At 37.6% G+C, this 25,759-nt stretch overlaps 2 protein-coding genes across 4 annotated transcripts in view; one reads left to right on the forward strand and one right to left on the reverse strand.

Annotated features, from left to right (window-relative positions):
• Positions 1-21,365, reverse strand: part of ANKRD31 (ankyrin repeat domain 31) — a 131,889-nt gene extending 110,524 nt beyond the window's left edge. For all 3 annotated transcript variants that reach the window (XR_009502635.1, XM_059919352.1, XM_059919351.1), the window contains exons 1-4: positions 21,211-21,365; positions 12,777-12,850; positions 9,143-9,249; positions 1,645-1,685 (exon numbers count right to left, since the gene is read on the reverse strand). Coding sequence is in view for 2 of the 3 variants with exons in the window: in XM_059919352.1 (XP_059775335.1) it covers positions 1,645-1,685; positions 9,143-9,249; positions 12,777-12,850; positions 21,211-21,365 (377 nt within the window). In the remaining variant the exon portion in view is untranslated. The remainder of the gene's footprint in view (positions 1-1,644; positions 1,686-9,142; positions 9,250-12,776; positions 12,851-21,210) is intronic.
• Positions 21,366-21,631: 266 nt separating this feature from the next.
• The window catches only part of HMGCR (3-hydroxy-3-methylglutaryl-CoA reductase), an 86,620-nt gene continuing 82,492 nt past the window's right edge, over positions 21,632-25,759 (forward strand). Inside the window, exon 1 of the mRNA XM_059916589.1 lies at positions 21,632-22,020. The gene's annotated coding sequence lies outside the window, so the exon portion shown is untranslated. The remainder of the gene's footprint in view (positions 22,021-25,759) is intronic.

Consider the following 25,759-nt stretch of genomic DNA (forward strand, 5'->3'; position numbering starts at 1 on the left):
ACAGCTGCCATCTGAACTGCTACAACATATTCAATCTTTTACGATATATTTTTTTATTTGAAGTATATTACAAAAATCTGGCCTCACACAGATATGCAGTTGGAAAAGGAAGGAGGACTTTAGCAGCCTTTTTGGATAATAGTGCATATTCTTTTTAGATAACATACCAAAACTCTAAAAGCAATAATTTCCTTAAAGGTTACTGGAAATGTGAAAATTGAAACAAGATCAATGAACTTTTATATTGGTCTACGTTGCACTTTGAATGGATCTTTTACTTGTCTGTGGGTGATGCTGTGACATTATGCATTGGTCTTTCAGAAAATACTGATTTGCTGAGTTATGCAGGTCTTCCCTATATTGATTTATTTCATCATAAAAATCTCAAAAAGGTCACCTTTGTAAATACTTCCACTGATCTTACCAGAAAGTTCAAGAAAATGTCTGCCATATACTCCATTGTGAATAACCAGTTTGTCAGTTATTCTTTCAAGTTAAAAAGAAAGGTGATGGGACTTCCCTGGTGGCGCAGTGGTTAAGAATCCGCTTGCCAATGCAGGGGACACGGGTTCGAGCCCTGGTCCGGGAAGATCCCACATGCCGTGGAGCAACTAAGCCCATGCACCACAACTGCTGAGCCTGTGCTCTAGAGCCCGCGAGCCACAATTACTGAGCCCACGTGCCACAACTACTGAAGCCCGCATGTCTAGAGCCCGTGCTCCACAACGGGAGAGGCCACCGCAATGAGAAGCTCGCTCACCGCAGGGGAGAGTGGTCCCCGCTCGCTGCAAGTAGAGAAAAGCCTGCACGCAGCAACGAAGACCCAACGCAGCCAAAAATAAATAAATAAATAAATTTATTAAAAAAAAAAGAAAGGTGAAACTAGTTTTTTTTTTACAAATCTTATAACTCAAACAAGTGCACAAGTGCTCTTCTTAAGACAACTATCACACTTTACACAGAAGTGTAAAAAGATATATATTCAAGGGTAGAAACTTAATAAAACTAATAACTTTTCTGCTTCATCAAATGCAGTAAGTAAAACTGGCTTTTTTTTTTTAAACCGCTAGTACATGGCTGTGAAAAATACGGTGACCACTAGTCCTATTTGGTGCCACTGCCCTGATTCCTACTAAGGCTCCAGCTTTTTATCCACCATTTGCTTTAGCACTGTAAGTGCAAATGTCAATACCATGAAATAGGCAAATAATGTGTTAGCATTATTATGAAAATAGTTTTGACCTCACAGATCCTCTGGAAAGAGCCTCAGGGACTCCCAGGGGGTCCACAGGCTTTACTTTGAGAACCATTGTTTTAAAAAAAATTGAAAGGATAAGGTCTCTTTAAGTATAATAGTTCTTTGAAAGTCTAATTTCAATAAGCTCTACAAATTCTTCCCTCATGCTATGCTATAAATTTGCTTTTTAAGTAATATTAGAGAATCAACTTAATCTGATTCAGTCATTCTCATGAAATGAAACTTATCTACAATGTTTGTAAAATAACATATTTATGCTGCTAAAGGGACAATTATTTAAAAATATACAATAACTCAAACTCTTAAGAAAAAGAACACTTATTTTATATGTTTAAAATGACAAAAAATATCTATAATATAATAATGCCAAAAATCATTATACTTACTGTAACGGAGCTTCATTTTGTTCCATTTCATCTTGAGGTTGCTAGAAAGAAAAAACAGTAGTTTTTTCCAACTGAGGAATACTAAGCTAATGCAACAAGCTAAAAATGTAACATTTAAGATAATTCTTATGCTATTCTTTCTTAGTATCTTTTTTTATTGTGGTAAAATATATGTCACATAAAATTTACCGTTTTGACCATTTAAAAATGTACAGTTCTGTGGCATTATGTACATTCCCATTGATGTACAATCAACACCAACATCCATTTCCAGAACTTTTTCATTTTCCCTAACTGAAACTCCATACCTATTTAAACACTAACTCCCCATTTACTCCTCTCCCAACCCCTGGCAACCATGATTCTACTTTCTGTCTCTGTTTTGACTACTCTAAGTGCCTCATATAAAAGTAATCATACAATATTTGTCCTTTTGTGACTGGCTTATTTCACTTAGTAATGATGTGTTCAAGGTTCATCCTTGTTGTAGCATGTATCAGCATTTCTTTCCTTTCTCAGGCTAAATAATATTCCATTGTATGTATGTACCACATTTGATTTACCTACTTATCTATTAATGGACAACTGGGTTGCTTCCACCTTTTGGCTATTGTGAGTAATGCGTCTATGAGTGTGGGTGTAAAAATATATTTTCGAGCCCCTGCTTTCACTTATTTTGGGTATATAATCAGAAGTGGAATTTCTGGATCATATGGTAATTATATGTTTAATTTTTTGAGGAATCACCATACCATTTTCCATAACAGCTGTACCATTTCATTCTACATTTCCCACCAGCAATGAGCAAGAATTCCAATTTTTCCATATTCTCATCAATACTTGTTATTTTGTTTTGGTAATAGCCATCCTGATGAGTGTGAGATGGTATCTCATCATGGTTCTGATGTGCATTTCCATAATGCTTAAAGATGCTGAGTATCTTTTCATGTGCTTATTAGCCATTTGTATGTCTCTTTTTTTTTTTTGGCCACGCTGCGTGGCTTGTGGGATTTTAGTTCCCCGACCAAGGATCAAACCTGGGTCCCAGCACTGAAAGCGCCAAGTCCTAACCACTGGACCGCCAGGGAATTCCCTACATCTTGTTTACTAAATGTCGATTTATGTCCTTTGCCCATTTTTTAATCAGTTGTTTGCTGTTGTTGAGTTATAAGAGTCTCCATATACTCTGTGTATCAATCCCTTATCAGATATATGATTTACAAATAATATTTTCTCCCTTTCTTTGAGTTATCTTTTCACTCTGTTGATAGTGTCCTTTGATGCACATAGGTTTTTAATTTTCATGAAGTCTAGCTTATCTATTTTTTATTTTGTTGCTTATGGTTTCATATCCAAGAAATCATCGCCAAATTGAATGTCATGATACTTTCCCCCTATGTTTTCTTCTAAGAGTTTTATAGGTTTGGCTCTTATGTTTAGTATTTTGTTTTAATTTCTTTCTGTAAAAGAATTTGTGGAACTTAGGTAAAGAGAAAGGGAGTGTTCCTTCTTTTTATTCCTAGTATTTCCCTTTTCTTAGTTCATTAATCCATAATGGTTCTGATGAGCCACTCTTGTCAGGTTCTGAGTTCTAATATTTCTACTGAGGGCCAAAAATCATACAATCTTTGTGTTACAGCGTTAAATGCTTAATGGATTCTGCCTAATTCTCAAGTCATGCCAGAAAATCTGAAGTTGTTGTGTCCCTTTCAAAAAAGATTAAAATGTTCTGATAAAATGTTTCCATTTTAAGATTTCACAGCACACTGGCTTTCATCACTTTAAAAGGAATTCTTACCTTAAATATCTTATTAGTATCAAAGAAGATCTTTACAAAAAGATCTCTCTTTGGGGGACCCTCTATGTTTGTTTCTATGATCAATAATAAAGCTTTCTGAAAATATGTAAAGCCATTAGCCTGAACTTCCAAGCATTTCTGATCACTGAAACAGCCATAATAACAAGAAAACACAAAGTAATTTGAGAACTTAAATCCTCTCCAATTAATAATGTTCATTGTTATTTATTGATAGTGCATCCTTATAGTGCTCAAGGTTATCACACTGGTTCCACGTATCCATACTTCCTAAGCAGACTTTACAAAAAGCTCAGAGGTCCAGAGTGAAGAAGGAATTTCAAGAAGTAAACCTAGGGACTTCCCTGGTGGCGCAGTGGTTAAGAGTCTGCCTGCCAATGCAGGGGACACGGGTTTGAGCCCTGATCCAGTAAGACCCCACATGCCGCGGAGCAACTAAACCCATGCACCACGACTACTGAAGCCCGCGTGCCTAGACCCCGTGCTCTGCAACGAGAGGCCACTGCAGTGAGAAGCCCGTGCACCACAACAAAGAGTAGCCCCCGCTCACCGCAACTAGAGAAAACCCGCGCACAGCAACGAAGAGCCAACACAGCCAAAAATACGATAAATAAATAAGTACATTTATAAAAAAAAAAAAGAAAGAAAGAAACCTAGATATTCCCAAGGATTAATTAAACAGGGTACGCTTATGTACTTACTTGGTATTTCTGAGTCTTCACAAAGCAATTCATTCAAGTATCTGTAACACTCATTTCATTCATCTTACTAAAGGACCAGTGAATTTTCCCATTGAGGGCTAATTTTTCATTTGACCCTACCCACATATGGAAAATACAAAAGATAAGAGAGCAAGTAAGAAGAAAGTTTGCTCCTGACAGCTGATTTTTTTTTCCTCTTCCATAGGCAGAAATATCCCTCAAGAGGTAATGCCTTGGAATATAATGGGGGTTGGAGCTGTTCATTTGTTGATTAACAAAATGTAAGGATACACTTCAATCAATTCTTTCTTAAGGGGTACAAATTGCTATCTATGCTTTTGATACATGTGACATTTTTCTCCTGCCCCTACGAGGGCATTAAAGTGCAGACATTCAAAAAAAAAAATCTGTTGGGGGTAGGGTGTGAGAGGTGAAAGAAGGTTTAAATTAATTGTATTAATTTAGAGGATCTGGGAAAGGAGCAAATCTGTTTATATATCCTTAACCAAAAAACAATCCTCTACTATCTGAGATCATTTTCTTCAACTGAGTCATGGATTACTGGGAGAGAAATGGAAGCCTGGCCAACCTAATCAGCCTGACCAACCTTGGCTCTCCATGAGGCATGAGATGTCTCACACGAACTATCCTCACATTCCGCAGAACAGAATACACATTCCTGATATTCAGCGTTTTAGTGATCTCGATGAATTATTGATAACGTTTGCTTAAAATACCTTTCTCTCAGACTGAGGTAGCCAAATTTGGTTATCTATACAAATATTTTTTATTATTTCCAAATATCTACATGATTGTCTTTTAGAGAGTTTGATCTGGACATATGGTACCATCTCTCTACATTGCTTCAGTGTTAGTAAATGCTAAAATGATAATTTTAAACTCCACTGAGTAGTATCTAAATACAACTTAAACACAAAGTTATTTAACCACTGAATGAGAAATATCTTTACTCTGGCTAAGTCAGGTGCCAAAGACCTGTTTTCATCCATTCCTTCCCAAAATATTCCTAAGCAATTGCAACTCTGGGCAGAGACAGCAATTTTAGGACCCTAAGAATTAAAGCAGGTCAGGATGGGTTAGAGTCAGGAAAAGGATATCAACGACATTAATGATCAGCATAGTAGAGTCAAGGGGTTCCCTAAGTTTTGAAAACTCACCCTGAATTTGAGTGGTCCAGCTATTCATGAATCAGAGAGGTAGCTAGTAAGAGAGAATATTACCTGCCTACTGGGGCTTAAAAAGACCCTGCAGGATGCAAATTACTACATATAGAATGGATAAACAACAAGGTCCTACTATATAGCACAGGGAACTATATTCAATATCCTGTGATAAACCATAATGGAAAAGAATATGAAAAAGAATATGTGTGTGCGTGTGTGTATATACATATATATATAACTGAATCACTTTGCTGTACAGCAGAAATTAACAACATTGCAAATCAACTGTACTTCAATAAAATAAATTAAGAAAGATAAAAGACCCTGCAGTATATATATACATAATCTCTCCATGAGCTCTGGTCTTGCCAACCATGATCCTTCTTCCATTACACAGTTGTCGAACAAGCCTGTGCTTGTTTGTTTCCCTTTCAAGGTTCTCTTAAATGTTCATTTTAACTGATTTCACCACTACATATGGATAAGGGTGGAAGGTGGAAGCTGCTTAATGGAGAGGGAAAGTGAAATTCAACCTGGATTCATACCTCTTAGACAGCATTTCAGAGAGTAGAAGATGGAAGAAGCAGCCTGATGGTAATAATCACAAGATTGAATTAATCATTATTCCCTGTCAAACAAGTATTTTCCAGTATTCAAAAACTGATTATAGTAAGATCAATGATGCCTGCTGTATTAGTCAGGGTTCTCCAGAGAAACAGAACTAACAGGATATGTTTATACATAGAAAGAGATTTATTGTAAGGAGCTGGATCAGGTAACTATGGAAACTGGCAAGTCCAGATCTGCACTGTGGGCCATCAGGCTCAAGACCCAAGAAAGCTGATGGTATAGATAAAGTCAAAAGGCCGTCTCCTGGATAATTCTCTCTTGCTCAGGGAAGCTGGTCTTTTTGTTCTATATAGGCCTTCAACTGGTTGGATGAGGCCCACCCACATTATGGAGGCCAATCTGATTTACCCAAATCCACTGATTTAAACATTAATCTCATTCAAAAACATCCTCAAAGAAATTCCCAGAATAATGTTTGACCAACTATCTGGGCACCTGATGGCCCAGACAAGTTGACATATAAAATTAACTAACATACCTCCTAATTTTGATAGCAATGTCTCCAATTATCTCTCCATACATACTACTAAACTCTCCAAACAAAAATTTTAAAATTTCTATGTAAAGTTTAAAAACTGCTTGCCATAGCACCTATAAAGAACAAGAAAAGGTACAGCAACACCCAATAAAAATGATGAGCATGAAATATTTTAAAAGACTGCTCCTTATGTTTTTAAAAATTAGCATAGTGCATGTCAAACCAAAGATCCTCTATTTCTTCATAGTTTGCCCTTACTTAAAATGTTCCATCATTTTTTAAAAAATTTTTATTGCAGTATAGTTGCTTTACAATGTTCTGTTAGTTTTTGCTGTACAGTAAACTCAATCAGTTATACATATACACATATCCACTTCTGTTTTAGATTTCCTTCCCATTTAGGTCACCACAGATCACTGAGTAGCGCTCCCTGTGCTAAACAGAAGGTTCTCATTAGTTATCTATTTTATACATAGTAGTGTATATGTGCCAATCCCAATCTCATCATTTCTAAAATAGTTTGTTTTGAAGTTGAATGTCAATATTATATCTGAGTTTTAAGGAAAATTTATTTAGAAATCTGTTTAGTAACTGAATTATTTAGAATTTACTTAAAATCAGGTTGAAGTTGTGAGACAATATGTATTTTTTTCTTTAAATAATTCTGGGAAAGCACCTTTTCTGGTCTCTCTATTTATTTGACAAAATCAATTTTCCTCATACAGTTAAATTTCTAAAGGTTTATTTTCAAAGAATAAAATTAAAAACTGTGAAAGCAGCATCTGTCAATTTAAAAACTAATATCAATTAAAATCTGCTACAGATGTTTAACACTTTGGTAACATGGTCTAACTCTTACTGTAAACAAAAACGGTGAGGGTGGGGTGGGCAGTGGAAAGTTGAAGGAGATATCTATTTTACTACCAATGAATTCCCATGAAGGCAAAAAAGAGGGACAAATACCAAGTACTTCATTTATCCTTCTTATCTTAATTTTACAACAAGCCCATAACCAGCAGATGGCTGAGTTACAGTCTCATGAAAAATCTTTGAAAGATACATTCATTAACTCTTCAAGTCCTCTATGGCAATTGTTCCAACAGCTGATCATCACCAATTACTTGGGAGGCTTTTGAAAAATGGACAGTCCTAGGTTCTACTCAAATACGGGTCTGAGAGTCTATATTTTTAAAAAGCTACTGATAAATGGAATATTTATAAATGGAATGGAATATTTATAAATGGAATATTTCCTGCCATATCGATAAACAAAGGATGTCAGTCATCAACGATTGCAGCCATCCAACGTGAGCCAGTGAGCCCTTGAGGAAATTCAGGGCTGAAAAGAATACCTGCCATCTAGCAGCCATCAGACTGCAGCCACTCCCTGCGGTGAGCCCTGAGGAAACTCAGGATGTGAAAATACAGGATACTGGCCCCAGAGAGCTGAGGTTCACATCAAAGGAATGATTTCAACGAGCCCAGACTCTTGCATCTTCCCACACATAGAAAAGCTCTAAATTCCTTAACTTGAGATATCTGGTTTTCTTTAATTAACAATAATCTTTTGACGTTCCCAACTACCTGCCCTTTGTTGCAAAACTCCTAATTTATCCTGGCTCCTCCCCTTGCCTCCTCAGAGCAGTTTCTCAGAGTTATCTGAAACGCTGTCTCCCGGCCTGCAGTGCTCATTTTGCCCCAAATAAAACTTACCTCGTAACTCTCACGTTGTGCAATTTTTTAAGTCAACACTATCCAAATAAGTTTGGTAATCAAGCTTTCAAAATCACCGTTCTGAGGTACAATCTAGAGCCTGGTACAATATTCACATGGTAAATGTTTCTCAGGTAAATTGAAAAAAGTTAATTTTTATTTCCCATTTCACAGTTACTGAAGCTAAAGGGAAAAAAATTCTTTTTCTTAAATCAGAAGTTATAAAAATGATTTTGCAACAAATTATTAGAAGCTAAATATGGACATCTCAGCTTTAAAAAAATATTTGGTGTTGAATTTTACTCTTTTGACTAGATTTAATTCAAGTGATACACCTTCCTAGGTACAATATTAAATAAACCCACATGGTCACTCTTTGGAACTGCTGTCAGTTTCTCCTATTAAAATACATGTATTCTCCGTTCTATTCCTTAAGACTCTGTAGTTATCTCTGGTTAGCTAACTTATTTATGCCAAGGTGCTAAATGAATCATCCCTTACCTTTCCCCATGGTGACTGCATTAAAAAGAAACAAGTGAAAATTTGTGTATCTAAGTGTGTGCCCACACACATGCACTCTCACACACACACACACACAATAGAAGGGTCTTTCAGTGGCCCATATTTCAAATTATACTACACAGACTAGTATCTTCTTCACAAATTTAAGGTGACCTCTGACACACAATGGAGATGAAACTGTAATTATTATATCCTATTTTAGCCTATTTTAACCTTCTCAATTCCACATCTCTACGAGGAAGAGAAATAAATAAAGGAAACAGGGCCTAAAACATTTGGCTTTTACTGAAGTTGCAGTGAAGAAACAGAATGGCGAAGAAAAGGGAAAAAACTGAGTACGAAGAGAAAGAAGTAAAATAATAGACAAAGAGAATTAATCATTAGTAATTTGCCCCTATTTCAAATAGCATTACCAATTTTTAATAAGTATGTATTTAATCAATATACTACATACCTGTAAGACTGCATCCTCACTAAGAATAGGCATCATCTGATTTTTATTCATTTGCTCTTGTGGATCCTCTCTGAGTCTGAATCCAAGTTGAATCTCTGGAGATGTGCCTAGGATGAAATATAATCATAAATTATTTGCAATATTTTTATTGCTCTGCTTTAACAATGACCCAAGGATTTTATAGACACTGCAAAATGTCATTAAAAATCATCTTGTACGGGACTTCCCTGGTGGTGCAGTGGTTAAGAATCCGCCTGCCAATGCAGGGGACACAGGTTCGAGCCCTGGTCTGGGAGGATCCCACATGCCGCAGAGCAACTAAGCCTGTGCGCCACAACTACCGAGTCTGTGCTCCAGAGCCCGCGAGTCACAACTACTGAGCCCGTGTGCCACAACTACTGAAGCCCGCACGCCTAGAGCCCGTGCTCTGCAACAAGAGAAGCCACGACAAAGGGAAGCTCGCGCACCACAAGAGTGGCCCCTGCTAGCCACAACTAGAGAAAGTCTGCGCACAGAAACAAAGACCCAACGCAGACAAAAATAAATAATAAATAAATAAATAAAATTTAAAAATCATTTTGTAAATCATAATTTCCTAACTGCCACTTTTATGTGTCAAGGTTTTTAAATTTAAGAAGAAACGTATACACAATGCTGAATGAAATAATACTTGATATTTCTTTGTCCCAGGATGAATGAATGCAAAGGATATATAAAGAAAATTGTACAGACTTAAACCCTGCTAGAAAGAACACTTTCTTTTTTCATTTTAAGTCATTTTTTAAAACTCATAATGCTATTATTCAAGAAGAGTCAGAATTTTCAAGATGGCAAATTTAGCCCATATTTAACTTTTCTTCCCTTCCCAGTTCCCAAAAAGAATCCAAAGAAATTAGTTTTAAAAAGAAATCTGAAGCAGCAATGGGAAAAAGGAAATATACTCGCTATAGATTAGAAGATGGGAATGGATTAAAGGGAAACCAAACCCTGGTTAGCAGCTTGTCACTCATCATAGGAAAAGGAGGGGCTCCCTCAGAAGTAACCAGTATATGGAATTCTTCCATCAGAATCCCAGAAAACCACCTAGCTCAGAGCAAATCCCACCGACAAAATATGAAGGAGGGTAAGCTGGAAGCTCACAGTGGCTGAAGTCTCATACTATTTGTACCAAAGAGCTTGCTGTTTGTACCAAAGAAGCTTAGGATGTATGCTGCAGCCAACTACTCTGTGTAGGAGAATACGTTCCCTCCAAGATACGGAAATGTACTAAAATCTAAGGCTGATAAAATAATGTAGTGATGGCACAGAAGTAGAAATAATCAAATAAATCAGTGAAACAAAACAAAAAGTGGGAAACAGACCTATAATATATTTGGGAATTTAATATATAACAATAATGGTATTTTAAACAGTGGCAACAAGATGACATAAATAAATAATAAATTCAATAAATAATACTGGGGCAATCAATCATTTGAAAATAATGAAGTTAGAGACCTACCCTACCTACTGCCCATATGTTAAATTATTCTAAAAATATTAAAGACATAAAAGTAAAAACAATAAATATAATAAATGGAAAAAAGATAAAGAAAATATTTTTATGGTCTTGAGATAGGTAAAATATTTCTAAGTTTGAAAAAAGAAACCTTGAAAGAAAAGACTGACAGATTTTATTATATAAAAATTTTTAATTTCTGTACTACAAAATATATCATGAATAACATTAAATGATAACTAGGAAACTGGGTAAAACTATTTACAATGTACATACGACAAAGTTTTGCTGTCTTTAATATATAAAATGCTCTTATAAATTAACAATAAAACGAGAATAATTAAGAGACATTAAGGCAATTCACACACACACAAAAACTATAAATGGTCAATATTAAAATATGCCTAGCCTTGGTATTCTTCAAAAATGCAAATTAAAATAATCAGATATGTTTTATTCACCAGTGTGGCAAAGACTGCATATGTCCTGTGTTGGATCTAGAGGGAAAAAGTCATCTATTTTAGGGGTCAATATATGTCAAGGTCTGACATGTGCTCATCCTTTAAAGCAAATCTAACTTTAGCTAGTTACTCTAAGGAAATAATCGGAAAAGGAGGCAAAGATATAATACTGAGAAACATCAAACATAATCAAATCATTATATAAGGGTACATTCATACAGTGGAATAAAAGTAGCAATTTAACAGGCTGAGGTAGATCATTATAACAAAGAAATAATACATGTAGTGCAATACTAATTATGAAAAAAGATATATATATTGGTATGCAAAAGTCTAGAAAGAAACACAAATACTAAACACTGCCAATTGTTGGCAGTGGAATTACAGGGAAGAGAAGGGGATGGGATCTTTCACTTTCTACATTATATAATTTTACATTTAAAAAATATTTTATACTTTTAATAATTAGCAAAAATAATTAAGGTCTATCCATTTGGGGAAGGGAAGGGAAGGGAAGGAAAGGGAAGGGAAGGGAAGGAAAGGGAAGGGAAGGGAAGGAAAGGGAAGGGAAGGGAAAAAACTTGGTTGGAATATTGAAACAGATCTCTAACTTCTTCCTAGTGTCATTTTATATATCATAAGAACACATTCTGGAGACCAATATTACACACTATCCCTTCCAATTACATGTAGGAAAAACTACTCCAAGATGAAACTGTAATTTGCCACCAGGTATCAGGTGAGAGGAAGTACAGTGAAGACTTTGTGAACTACAGTGGGCTTGAACTACACAGGTCCACTTAAACGAGGATTTTTTTTAATAGACATACATTTGGCCCTCCATATCCATGGGTATGGCGTCCACAGATTCCACCAACCGCAGATCATATCGTGTACTATGTTTACAATCTGTGGCTGGTGGAATCTGTGGATGTGCAATCCACAGATAGGGAGGGCCAACTATGGGACTTGAGAATATGAGGATCTGGGTGTACACAGGGGTTCCTGGAATCAATCCTCCATCGATACCAAGGGACAAGTGTATACACACAAGAAGATTTTCATGATGTTTAGGAGATTTTCCTTCCATTCTACACCTATTTCCAGACATCCTCCAATAAAATATAGCTCACAGGAAGAAATCATAAAAGGAAATAACCTACAATTTGAACAGCTACTGCAGAATTGATCTTTTTGAACTGTAACAATTAGTGATAGATTTTTCCAGAAGTGCTTAAATTGATCTAGAAGTGGACTTAGGAGGTCTGGAGAATTTGTAAGTGAAAGGCTCTTTTTAAAAATATATATACCAAGGACATTTGTAACTTAATTTTAGTCAGAAAGAATCAGACTGATTATTAAAAAGTATTATTTACTTTTGCAAATAGGAAAGTTCAGGGTTAAGCAGGAGATTCTGGGGGGGGAGAATTGCTATTCAAGTGCGACTTCCACGACTCAGTAGCCCTCTCTGAGAGTCGTAAACATCTTCCAGAAGTTACAATCCCCATTGCTATCCTTATAAAATAACAGATTTTTAAGGTGTATTACAGATGCCTGTAAGAAACTAACTCCATGTAAAGTTAAAGAATAAGACTAAATATAAAAGGATAAGTTAATGGAATAATAATACTTGGAAAATTAAAGGAACTACTTAGAGAGAAGAATTATTTCTCACCTTTGCATGTTCTACTTATAGCAGGATGGAGACTGAACTCAGATCTAAGAGATGTGTCTTGATTAAAGATCAACCTTTCAAACATAAGAAAAGAAGGTACAGATGTTATGAAGTTTCCTACACAAAGACTAACAAATCAACTATCATTTTTTAGAAAATTTCTTCCAGCTTTATCGAGATATAATTGACATACAACATTGTGCAAGTATAAGGTGTACAATATGATGATATATTGCAAAATGATTAAGTGGATAAACTTTTTTTTTTGGATAAACTTTTAACATGGTTCAATGTAAACTACTCATAAAAATTATAATTAAATTTGCTAAAATTCTTAGTTACACCACTATTAATATTCTATATCAAAGTATTTTTTTTTCAGAAATGTAGCCTTTAATTTAAAACTTACCCAAGATGAAAAATAAAGACTTACTCATGTGGTCATGTTCACTTTTATAAATATTCTGTTATTTTTGGATATTTTGGAGCAAGGGACAAATATCAATATAGTTTTTGAACAGAAGTGAAATGAGGAGATTATTTGAAGGACCAGTGCTGTTGGGTTTTTTCCTTCACCTTTCTCTATACCACAGAGAATTTAAGATTAAAATCCCAGGGTTAAATCTGAGTGTATATTTTCAGAACATACAATTACAGAACTTTAACTTTTGGATTCACTTCTTACTATGCTCTTGGCAGCACCAAGGTAAAGAGAGAAGACAGTCCTTGTTCTCAAGAAGCTTCAAATCTGGCGAGGGATACAAATAGCAATGATATAGCATGGTGAGTATGCTACTAGGCAGACCTAAGTGTTTATTTCTTCTGCTTAAAAAGCCTCTACAGAATGAAAAAACAGGCAAAGGACTTGAATAGACATTTCTCCAAAGAGGATATACAAATAGCCAGTAAGTACATGAAAAGATGCTCAACAATACTAAACATTAGGGAAATGTAAATCAAAACCACAATGAGATACCACTTCACACCAACCAAAAAACAAAACAAAAAACACAAAATAACAAGTGTGGCAAGGATATAGAGAAACTGGAACTCTTGTACATTCTACTGGGAATGTAAAATGGTACAGCCACTGTGAAAAACAGTTTGGTGGTTCCTCAAAAATTAGACATAGAACTACCATTTGATCCAGTAATTCCATTTCTGGGTATGTACACAAAATAACTGAAAGCAGGGACCTAACTTGTACACCCATGTTCATAGAAACATTATTCATAATAGCTAAAAGGTGGAATTGACAAGTATCCATCGACAGAGGAGTGGATAAACAAAATGTGGTACAGACATACGGTGGAATATTTTTCAGCCTTAAAAAGGAAGGAACTACTGATACACGCTACAACATGGATAGACCTTAGAGACATCATACTAAGTGAAATAAGCCAGACACAAAAGAACAAAAATGGTATAATTCCACTTACATGAGGTAGAAAGTAGAATGGTAGTTGCCAGAGGCTGAAGGCATGAAAGAATGGGGAGCTATTATTTAAAGGGTACACAGAGTGTCAGCCTGGGAAGATGAAAAAATTCTGGAGATAACTGGTAGTGATGGTTGTACAACAATGTGAATATATTTAATGCCATTGAATTATACACTTAAAAATGGTTAAAATGCTAAATTCTATGTTATATATATCTTACCACAATAAAAAAAAATGTTTTAAAATCTTGCCAGAATCCAGGAATGTAACAACGTACTAAGGCATAAATATATGATTTGGAACTAGGGGTTTTTTGGTTTATTTACTTATTCATTTTGCTTTTTACTTTTTTTATGGAAAATTACAAACATCAACAAATAATAGAGACAATAGTATACTCATTGTCTAGGTGCAACAATTACCAGTACACAGCCAATCTTGCGTCCTCTATAATCCCTCTGCCATCCTCTCTACCCCCTGCGAGTCTCCCACTGGATTATTATTATTATTTTTAATTAATTTATTTATTTTTGGCTGTGTTGGGTCTTCGTTTCTGTGCGACGGCTTTCTCTAGTTGCGGCAAGCGGGGGCCTCTCACTATCGCGGCCTCTCGTTGCGGAGCACAGGCTCCAGACGCGCAGGCTCAGCAGTTGTGGCTCACGGGCCTAGTTGCTCCGCGGCATGTGGGATCCTCCCAGACCAGGGCTCGAACCCGTGTCCCCTGCACTGGCAGGCAGATTCTCAACCACTGTGCCACCAGGGAAGCCCCTGGATTATTTTTAAAGCAAATCCTGGACATCTTATTCCATTTCATCTGGAAATATTTCAGTATTCAACTTTAAAAGATAAGGACTCTTCAAATATAACCGTAATAATCACACCTTTAAAAAAACAGCCAAAATTTCGTACCTAAAAAAAAGTCAATAATTCCTTAATATTATTAAATTTACAGTCTGTAGTAAGCAGCCTCTATAATGGCTCCTGGTATTTATGCCCCTGTATGTGGTATTTATCCTTGAGTATGGACTGGATCCAGTGACTCTTCTAACGAACAAAATACAGCAAATAGGTAGAGATGTTCCTTCTGAGATTAGGTTACAAAAAGATAGTGGCTTCCATCTTACTCTCTTATTCTCTTGCTTCTTCCCTCTCATGGAAGCCAGCTTGCCATGTTGTGAAAGCCATTTGCAGAAGCCTATGTAGCAAGAAACTAAGGGAGGCCCCCAGTCAACAGTCAGAGAGGAACTAAGGACTCTGTTCAATAGCCAGAGAAGGAACTGAATCTTACAGCCACCATTTGGGAAGAAGATCTTTCTCATGAAGCCTTGAGATGAATGCAGCCTTCTGAGTCCTTGAAGCTGATGATCCAGTTAAGCCACTCCTGGATTCCTGAGCCACAGAAACTACACAGTATGTCTATTGTTTTAAGATGTTAGTAAGTTTTGGAGTACGCTGTTACACAGCAATGTAAACTAATAAACAGATTGTAGTCAGATTTCCCTGTCTCTTTTTACAGTTGTTTTGTTCATATCAGGCTCCAAACAAGATGCACACATTGCATTTGGTTGTATGTCTCTTAAGTCTCTTAAAATCTATAAGTTATCCCCTTCCCTGCCCCTTACAATTTATTTGTTGAAGAAACTGAGTTGTTTTTCCTATAGAGTTTCCCACATTTTGGATTTGAAGACTGCATGTCTTTTAACATGTTCCTCTGTCCTGCATATTCCCTGTAAACTGGTTATTATATATAGAGGTTTGATCTGATTCGAGTTCAATTTGGGGAGGCAATGTGTGTACTTCCTACAGGAGATAACAAAGAATGTGCTGAGAAAGGCAGTCTTGTGCATACAGTCTTTCAACCCCTGCTAGGCCTTGGGTCTGGAACACCTTCTTACTAAAAGATAGAGTCCTCCCAGCCTGTACTGGACTTACTATCTTGTATGGGAATCCCTTTCCCTGTTTAGACTCAGTGTGTACTCCTTCGTTCTGTTTAAACGTGTGTGTCATATGGCACCTGGCCAACCCCACTGCTCTGTCTATCCTCTGTGGGGAGAGGATGAAGTCCTTCGTTCTGTGGCACAAGAGGGGTGTGGGCAGGCCAATGGCCCTGCGTCAGCTGCAGAGAGTGACTGCTGGCCACGGGGCACTGATGCCCACTACTGAAGCTAATCTTGCTCTGTCTCTTCTCTTCTCTCCGTTTAACAGTTTTAAGAATAGTACTTGGCACCATTCTGTTTTAATCATTGGAGGAGCCCCTATTTGCCATATATCCTGACCAAAAATGTTGCTTTCTTTAGCTAATTTAATGTGATTATTAATTCTTTGTCTCCTTGTATTTTGCTTTCTATTTTTCCCTTCTGCAACTGTATCCTTTAAAACAGGTATTTTCCATCTAGACAATTCACATGAAAATAGTGCTAGTCTATCTTAAGGGAAAGAATTAACACTCATCTTGCAGGGTAATTATGTTCAATTAGCCTTTTACTATATGCACTTATAATGTTCAGAGGACATGATTTGACCTGAACATATACCTAAATCCAGGTAATGAAGTATCTTATAAGGTGGTTCTGTTTAAATGTATTGAACAGGATTAGTTTGCAATATATCCCTTAATGTTATTGAGCAGTTAACATATATGGGATGCTGGGACAGAAATTAAGGATTGGTAAAAGGTTCCCAGGGCACATATAAGAAAAATGAATCCTGCCTCTTAGTAAACAAATCACAAGCAAACAAAACCTCACTAATCAGCAACTTAAATTCTTACAGATTAGTAGCAACACTTACCAAGCCAAAAAAGGGACTGGATGCATTTTACAGTTTCAAGAGGGCTAGGACCAAGTCCAGGTCCTCAGAGTACTTTTCAGGCACAGTTAACACCTGGCATCCTCATTCTTTGAAAGCCTTGCTTTATCTAATCCCAGTGGTCATCAAACCCTTTCTCAGATCTTAGCAAAAGCACCTTAATAGCTGCAACATTTAAGGATTATTTATGTATAACATTTTGCCTGTTGGGGGGGTCTCTGCTCTACTAGGACCTGTGCTCCTCATTCCAGTCAAAGTTGAGAGCTTGTGCATGAAAAACAGAATAAACTGCATATAAGTAAGCAAAGAAGATGGGTGGGAGGTAAGCAATGGTATTCAGCTCCAGCAATGCTTAGACTTTGTATTTCCATACCAATAAAAAGAACACTAATTTTTAACCTTGAGCTATGAGATCTGAAAGAATGATGTTTCTATGGCACTGCAGAGAAGCATTTAAAAATGAATTAGGGGGAAAAAAAAAGATTGGTCAGTCAAGATAGAGTAAGCCATCTATAGCCTAGTTCTCCACTCATTACAACTAAAAACTCTGGTAGATGGGACTTCCCTGGTGGCGCAGTGGTTAAGACTCCATGCTCCCAATGCAGGGGGCCCGGGTTTGATCCCTGGTCAGGGAACTAGATCCCACATGCATGCCACAACTAAGAGTTCACATGCCACAACTAAGGAGCCTGTGTGCTGCAACTAAGGAACCGGTGAGCTGCAACTAAGGAACCGGTGAGCTGCAACTAAGGAGCCCACCTGCCACTAAGGAGCTCGCCTGCCACAACTAAGGAGCCCATGTGCCGCAAATAAGGAGTCCGCGAGCCGCAACTAAGGAGCCTGCCTGCTGCAACTAAGACCCAGTGCTACCAAATAAATAAATAAATATTAAAAAAAAAAAGAAGACAGTGCCATCTATAAAAAAAAATAAAAATAAAAACTCTGGTAGAATTTTTTTTTAAAAGCTACCTGAGCAATCTGAAAAGTAAACAATAGCAGGTAAACTGGGGACTGAAATTGAAATCTAAATAACAACTCTGGAGTAGGTGAGTCTCATGGTTTGCTTGGTTTTTTTGTTTTGTTTTTTGCTCCTTTTTTCTTGTCTCCAGCTTTGATCCTAGGCCTAAACCTAGAAGTGTACAGTGGACACAGACAGCAAAAACTCCAGAAGAAACCTCTCCTATCTTTATCCAGAGAACTAGGGAAAGGGATCCCTGAATGCCAGAAGGTGTGGGGGGAATGTGCCTGAGTTTTCTTGTTTTCTCTCTTTAGCTTCAGAGCTATACTGCTACCAATCATGGTAGCTTGGGCACTTAAAACTCAAGAGAAAACCTGTCTCTCTCCTACTAGAGGAACCATACTCCCAAGAGTATGGAAAGAACCTCTTTTATTTTCTTCTCTTTTTCTTTCACTTTGCCCTGAAGGTGGCCCCAACTGCAGGGAACTACTCTACAGCGAGAAGGCTAACACTGAAAGAAATCCATCTTTCTGGTCATACGAATCAACATGTGGGCATGGGGAGGGAAGGGTGCATGAGAATCCTGGAGAAAAGAGAGCAGGAAGAGGAATCACCTACTTCTGTATATGATCCAACATAAGTGTGAGGCTCAACCCTGAGCTGTCCACATGCAGAGCAGATTCAGAAAAGTGTAACAAAGGCTTAGAGAACTGAACTATGATATTAACTACTATCCAAATTCCAGATTAATCTCTGAGTGGTACATGAGTCAGACAGACTCAAACAGTAAAGTAAAGGCTTTACTCAAATAGTAAAGGCTTTGAAAATTGGACTGATGTAACCACCACTCACAGAAGGCAAAACAGAACGTGCAGTCAGAACCTAATCAGATTGACTGCCTGTTACAACAAACAAAAATCAACTCCCTCTAGAGGATTTTAACAGGAACAAGAGTCCAAAACATAACATTCAAAATATACAGGATATAATTCAGAATTACTCAACATGCAAAGAAAAGGAAAATCTGACTAATTCTTGAGAGAAAAAGTAACAGATGCCAATGCCCCAACCTCCCAAGCCCAGATGTTGGAATTACAAGACAAAGACCTTAAAGCAGCTATTATAATAATTCTCTATTACTAAAGGTGAACATTTATCAATGGATGAAAACAATGAAGTTCTCAGCAGAGAAATAAAAACTGTAAAAGAGAATCTGATGGAAATTTTAGGAGATATAATTATAATATCTGAAATTAAAAATTCACTGGATGGTCTCAACAACAGAATGGAGATGACACAGGAAAAACTAAGTGAATCTTAAAGCAATAGAAATTATACAGTCTGAAGAACTAAGAGAGAAAAAATCGAAAAAAATTATTAGAGCCTCAAGGATCTGGAAGACTATCAAAAGGTCTACCATTCATGTCACTTAAAACCCCAGAAAGAGAGGAGAAAAAGATTGGTACATAAAAATATATATGAAGAAATCATGATAGAAAAGTTCCCAAGTTTGGTGAAAGATATGTTTATAGATTCGAGAAGCAGTGAACCCCGAACAGGAAAAACACAAATAAAATCATTACCAGAAACATCATAATCAAACTGCTGAAAACGAAAGACAGTGGGGGAAATGAAAGCAGACAGATTAAAAAAGATGATATATCACACAAATGGAAATAGTGATTTAAATGGGGAGGGAGGGGCTTGACTACAAGGGACAGGGCAGCACGAAGGAGTTTTTTTTGTTTTTTTGGCGCAACAGAACTGTTCTGGATCTTGAGTGTAGTGGTTGTTTTAAGACTCCAGGAACCAGTCAAAATGGTCCCTGTACACCAATAAGAGCAAATATTACTGTTTCTGTATATAAAAGAGCCCAAAATCTGGATATCATTCTTTACTGCTGCCCTGCCCTCATCCTCCATATCTCATCAATCACCATCTCCTGACAAATTTACTTTCTAAAGACTTCTCAGATTTGTCCTTTCCCCTCTGTTCCCACTGTTTCTGCCTAGTTGAGCTCTCCTCATCCCAGTCTGTTACTACTTTGATCCCAAAGCTAACCTCTATAGCCTTGCTTTGCAAAAGGTGATCCCTGATCTAATAGTACCAACTTTAACCTGGACGCTTGCTAGAAATGCAGAATCTCAAACCCCAGCCTAGAACTCCTGAGTTGGAATCCACCTTGTTAACAGGATTCTGAAGTGATTTATAAGAAATTCATAACTTTCATTAAAATTTGCAAAGCCCTAGCCTAGAGCATGCCTGAGTGAACGAAAATCTGTTTATGCTGCTCCTCCACTTAACATCTTACAAGCTCCCCACCAGGACACACACAGGATATGAGGCCTCACGTGACCTTACTGTACCTTCCTCTCCAGGCTCATCTTTCACCACACCCATCTCACCACTTAACACTTCAGTAACACCCAACTGTTTGCACATTCCAACACACATAACACAATGCTATGTCCCACCACTACGCCTTTACCCATGCATGCAGTTCCCTTGGCCTGAAGACCTCCTCTCCTTCATCTGACAAATTCCTACCCACCTTTGAGCCTCGACCCAGAAGTCAACCCTGGCAAACTCTGATGACCACCTAGGTTGAGGTAAGCATCCCTCTGGGCTCCTAAATCAGCCTGGGCATACTTCCTAACCTGACTTCCCACATGACATTGAAATTATCTGTTTACGTCTTTCCTGGCCTGTAGGTTTCTCAGAGTCCGTGGCCTCATCTCTTTTATCTTATCCCTGTGTCCAGCACAGGGAACTAGATATGTTTTGATGAACGGAACTACCATCTTCTCTTGATTCTTATAAAACTATCCGTTTCCAGTTTGGTAGTAACCAGTTCCACCGTCACACATTCTCTTCCCGAGAGAAAGTATACTAACGCTCTCCTGGACCTGAGCTACGAGTTGCTGGAAGCAAAATGCACTTGAGGGGTTTAGACGCAAGACTGTTTTGCCTATGCAAAAAAGCCCCAGGCTAAGAAAGAAGGCTTTTTAAAAATGTCAGAAAACCACCTGCTATACAGCTCATTCGGTCCTAAGTTGGGGAAGGGCCGGGGGGCAGTTGCGGACTTCTTTATCTACGAAATTCTGAGCTCGAGCCTGGCTGGCCCACAAGGCCCTACTCCGGCCCGCACGCAGACGCTCGGCTGGTAACAACTTCTCCTCAACCCTCAGAGGGCCACCCGCCGCCAGAGCCCAGGCCCAACGGCGGTCACCTTCTCCAGGGCAACTCCTCTTCTTCCTGGTCGCTCTCCGTCACCGATGCCTCGATCACCGTTTCATCACTGTCCCAGTCTGGGGCCTGGGCACCTTCCTCCATCTCCGCCTCGCACTCGAAGTCTTTTTTATCCTCTTTCTCTAACTCCTCCATTTCCCCAAAAAATAAAAAATAAAAATAAAAAAAATTTTTAAATTTGCTCTGAGGGCCAGGAGAAGTTGTGAATTCAGAACAAAACTGGTGGCGGGAGCCCGGCGCGCTACGCAGGCACACACCGCGGCGCCGGAGGGCGTCGTGGGAAAGGCGGGCCAGCGCGGAGGCCTGACCCCACGCCGCCGGCAGGGGGAGCCGCGCGCCGCTCGTCTTACCGGCGCGCCGCACGTCGGCCCCGCCCCCCCGCTCCCGTAGCCGGAAGTGGCCCAAAGTGGCCGGGCGCGCGCCCGCAGGCCCATGGGTTACCGGCGGTCTGGGGCGTGGCCGGCTACCACACCCGCCTTCTGCAGTTTTGCTTTGTGGCTGGGCGATGGGGGGACTAGAGCTGCGGCCGCGGGGATTGGAAAGGAAGCGTTGCCGCAGACAGACTGGAGGCCGAGCCCGCCTAACGCTACCGGCAGCGAGGGAGAGCTTGGTCACGTGCCGTGCAGCTCATCTCGGACTTGTGAGACGCAGACCCGGAAAGAACTGTCAGCTCTGCTAGACTTTTCTGAAGCCAGAATGTGGTCTTAGCCCCGAAGAGTGTTTTTGAGTTCGCCAAGTGCTGCCTTTCTCCTTATCCTTTTGACATCCCTTCCCCAAGAGTCCCCCTGAGGTAAGTAAAACAAAAATGTTAATCAGAAGTTTTTAGATGATCTAACTGGTATGTTTTATATTTCTGCTTTTTCCTCAACTCTTTGGTTACGCTGGAATACAGATTGTGTTGGAAAGGCAGGTTAAATGCCTTATATTTTCCCTTTATTTTTATAATAATATTGGTGCCTAGCAGCCTCCCACAGTAACCAATTATTATTTTTAAATGAAGTGACTACATTCTTATATATTTGATTTCAGTCTCTTTTCAAGTTTTTAATTCAGACTCATTCGAAACAAAGCCAAGTGAGCTCCGCCTCCCAAGTGAGAGGAAGATTCCAATAAGACAGACCATTTCTGCATAGCAAGTTTTTAGTACTCACTTTGGAATCTACAGGGTCTAAGCACATATTGGGTCTTTAATGGTTTGTCAAATAAATGGAAGAAACTAGGGTTTTCTGACTCCTCAATTTACTGTCCTTTTCAGTACATGGAATGGCTTTGCCATACTTATTATTATTTTACTTTTTAAAAAATTTTTATTTTGTATTGGAGTAGAGTTGATTAACAATGTTAGTTTCAGGCGTACAGCAAAGTGATTCAGTTATACATATGCATGTATCTGTTCTTTTTAAAATTCTTTTCCCATTTATGTTATTACAGAGTATTGAGCAGAGTTCCCTGTGCACTTTACTATTTAGACCATATTTAAGCCACTGCTGTTTAAAACACTTGGTTCGTGGTTGTCTTTTAAATTTACTTGATTCTGGGTGTGGAGAAAAGGAAACCCTCCTACAACTGTTGATGGGAATGTAAATTGGTGTAGCCACTATGGGAAACCGTGTGGAGGTTCCTTAGGAGGTTCCTTAAAAAACTAAAACTAGAGCTACCATATGATCCAGCAGTCCCACTCCTGGGTGTATATCTGGAAAAGACAAAAACTCTAATTTAAAAAGAGTCATGTACCCCAGTATTCATAGCAGCACTATTTATAATAGCCAAGACATGGAAGCAACTGAAGTGTCCATCCACAGATAAATGGATAAAGATGTGGTGTATATATATACGATGGAATATTACTCAGCCATAAAGAATGAAGTATTGCCGTTTGCAGCATCATGCATGGACAAAAATATCACACTAAGTGAAGTAAGTCAGACAGAGAAAGACAAATATTATATATCACTTATATGTGGAAAAATACTACAAATGAATTTATTTACAAAACAGAAACAGACTCATAGACATAGAAGACAAACTTACGGTTACCAAAGGGGAAGGGGGGGTAAATTAGGATTATGGGATTAACAGATACACACTATGACATATAAAATAGATAAACAACAAGGATTTACTGTATAGCATGAGGAACTATATTCAATATCCTGTAATAACCTACAATGGAAAAGAATCTGAAAAAAAAATTATGTATAACTGAATCACTCTGCTGTACACCTGAAACTAACACAATATTATAAGTCAACTATACTTCAATAAAAATAAAATAAAATAACCTACAGTTAATATACAAAAAATAAAAAATAAACTTATTTGAATATTCCTCACCTCAACTCTATAAACGAGGCAGAACAGTAATAAATATGCAAAGAACTAGACCTCTTTGTGTTTTTTACACCTCTCCACCTATATATCCTCCATGTTTAAAACAGTCCTAAATTCCCAGGTAAAAGGCTGATGGGGAATTTTGTAACAGGTAGATCAGGCTGACAACATTACATCCACTGATAATCTTAACATATCACTAAAAGTGAGACAACCAAATGTATTCCTCCAGGCATGATACAATAGGAATAAATGGTGCTACCTATGAAGTATTCTAAGCCCCCACAAAAGTTAAAAACCTGAATCTAATCAAGCCTCTAGATCTAACTATCAGTTATTTATATGAGGGGGGAAGGTGGAAAAGCAGAGAAATGTGTTAACACCAGGAAGATAAAATTAACCAAATCTAGAATGTGGGAAATTCAATAGGACAAATGACCTGGTTTCTTTCAACAGTTTATATCATGGGGTAAGAAAAAGAGGGAATGGGAACTCTTTTAGATTTAAAGAGTCCCTAAGAATAGGGGAGAAATTCAAGTTGTTAAAAAGGAAAATTGATTGCTTGTTAATATAAATACTAACACATAGTGGATTAGTCAGAAAACCTTGAGAAGAGCATTATATTCTTTTTAAACCAACAAATATCTGTAAAAAAATTAAAGAATATGAGGCAGACTACAATTAAGTTAGATTATATCAAAATTTGATTCTTTGAGGAATAATATTGTATAGTAAATTTATAAAATGAAACCAAGTAATCCTTCAGAACTATAATTAAATTTTCATTGCTTGATTTCCATTTAGGCTTTAAGTCTTTCAAGAAAAAGTTCTATTTGGGAATTCTTTACTTGTTTTAAGGTGAATTAAAAGTAGAAGGCCAACTTTGCCACCTCAGATGTTCAGTAGGAAGGAAAATTCCAAAATCATACCAATAGCATATATGCTATACCACAAATGCTCGTGAGGCTCAGTACCCTGAAGGAGGGCTGAGAGGGCCCTTCCCTTACTGGCCTCGCCTTCTAATGGATGAGGCAGACAACAAACAAGTACATAAATAAATGAGATAATTCAGAGTGATGTGTGCTTGAAAGAAATAAAGAGGCTGCTGATTAGAGAACATGGTCAGAGATCACCTCTCTGAAGAGGTGACATTTGACCTAAGACTTAAAGAATGAACATAAGTGCACAGGCCCTGAGACCTTGCAGGAGGCTTGTGTGCTGGAAGCTGGGGAGTCAGAGGAGAGTGGTGTGAGATGAGGACTCAGGCACTAAGCAGGAAGTGGAGTATGTACAAGGTGTACTATAATGAGACTTGTTTGGAAGTGTGGATTTTGAAAAAGAAGTCTCAGGATTTTTGTGGTTACACAATATATTTGGCTTTTATAATTTAAATTTTTTCCTGCCTGTATAGCTTCATAGCATTTCCATTCTATCCAGGTTACTTTAGATCCCAGAACTGTAAGAAATGAGACTTTCATGGAAGATTTGCTTGATCATAAATATAACACAACATGAATATCTAAGAGAGTAAACCCACTTTTCACCTTATTACTTTATTTCCCCCCAAAATAAAGGTATATAAAGTATTTCACTGAGTATTCTATGATAAGTATTTTAAAATGCATTTTCCAAAAAGAACATTCATTTTCTCAAAGATTTGGATTTAAAAAAAAAAAAAGATTGCCGTCCATCAACCCAAATTATTCGCATGGTCTTTAGCACAAATAAGAACTATTTTGTGAATTTAAAAATGAATGAGAATATGCATGTAATCCGAAAAATCAGTATATGTGAGACCCTTTCTCAAAAATTGCAAAATGTGGGAAAACACAGAGACAGGTTTACACAGGATTAGATGTTGGTTCAATACCTAAATTTGTTTTGCAGTCATCGTTACAGTTGATTCACTTGTGTAGGAATATGCTGACCCAACTCCTACAGGCTATGTCCCCTCTTAGTGCAGAATTTAATATAGAAGCTCAATTTTACTTTAAAATGGCATACATAAAATAGATATGAAAATACTTCAAAAAGTTAAAAGTACTAGAAATTTAAGATAGTAGCCTAATAAGCAATTACTATTTCATTTAAAAAAACCCTCTGAAGAATAATTAATAGCATGTGTTATTCTGGTGATTGACAAAAAGATATATTACAGTGAAGCCCATAAAATCAGCAAAGGATGATTGCAAAAACTT

This window comes from Balaenoptera ricei, chromosome 3, assembly GCF_028023285.1.
Source record: "Balaenoptera ricei isolate mBalRic1 chromosome 3, mBalRic1.hap2, whole genome shotgun sequence".
NCBI lineage: Eukaryota > Metazoa > Chordata > Mammalia > Artiodactyla > Balaenopteridae > Balaenoptera > Balaenoptera ricei.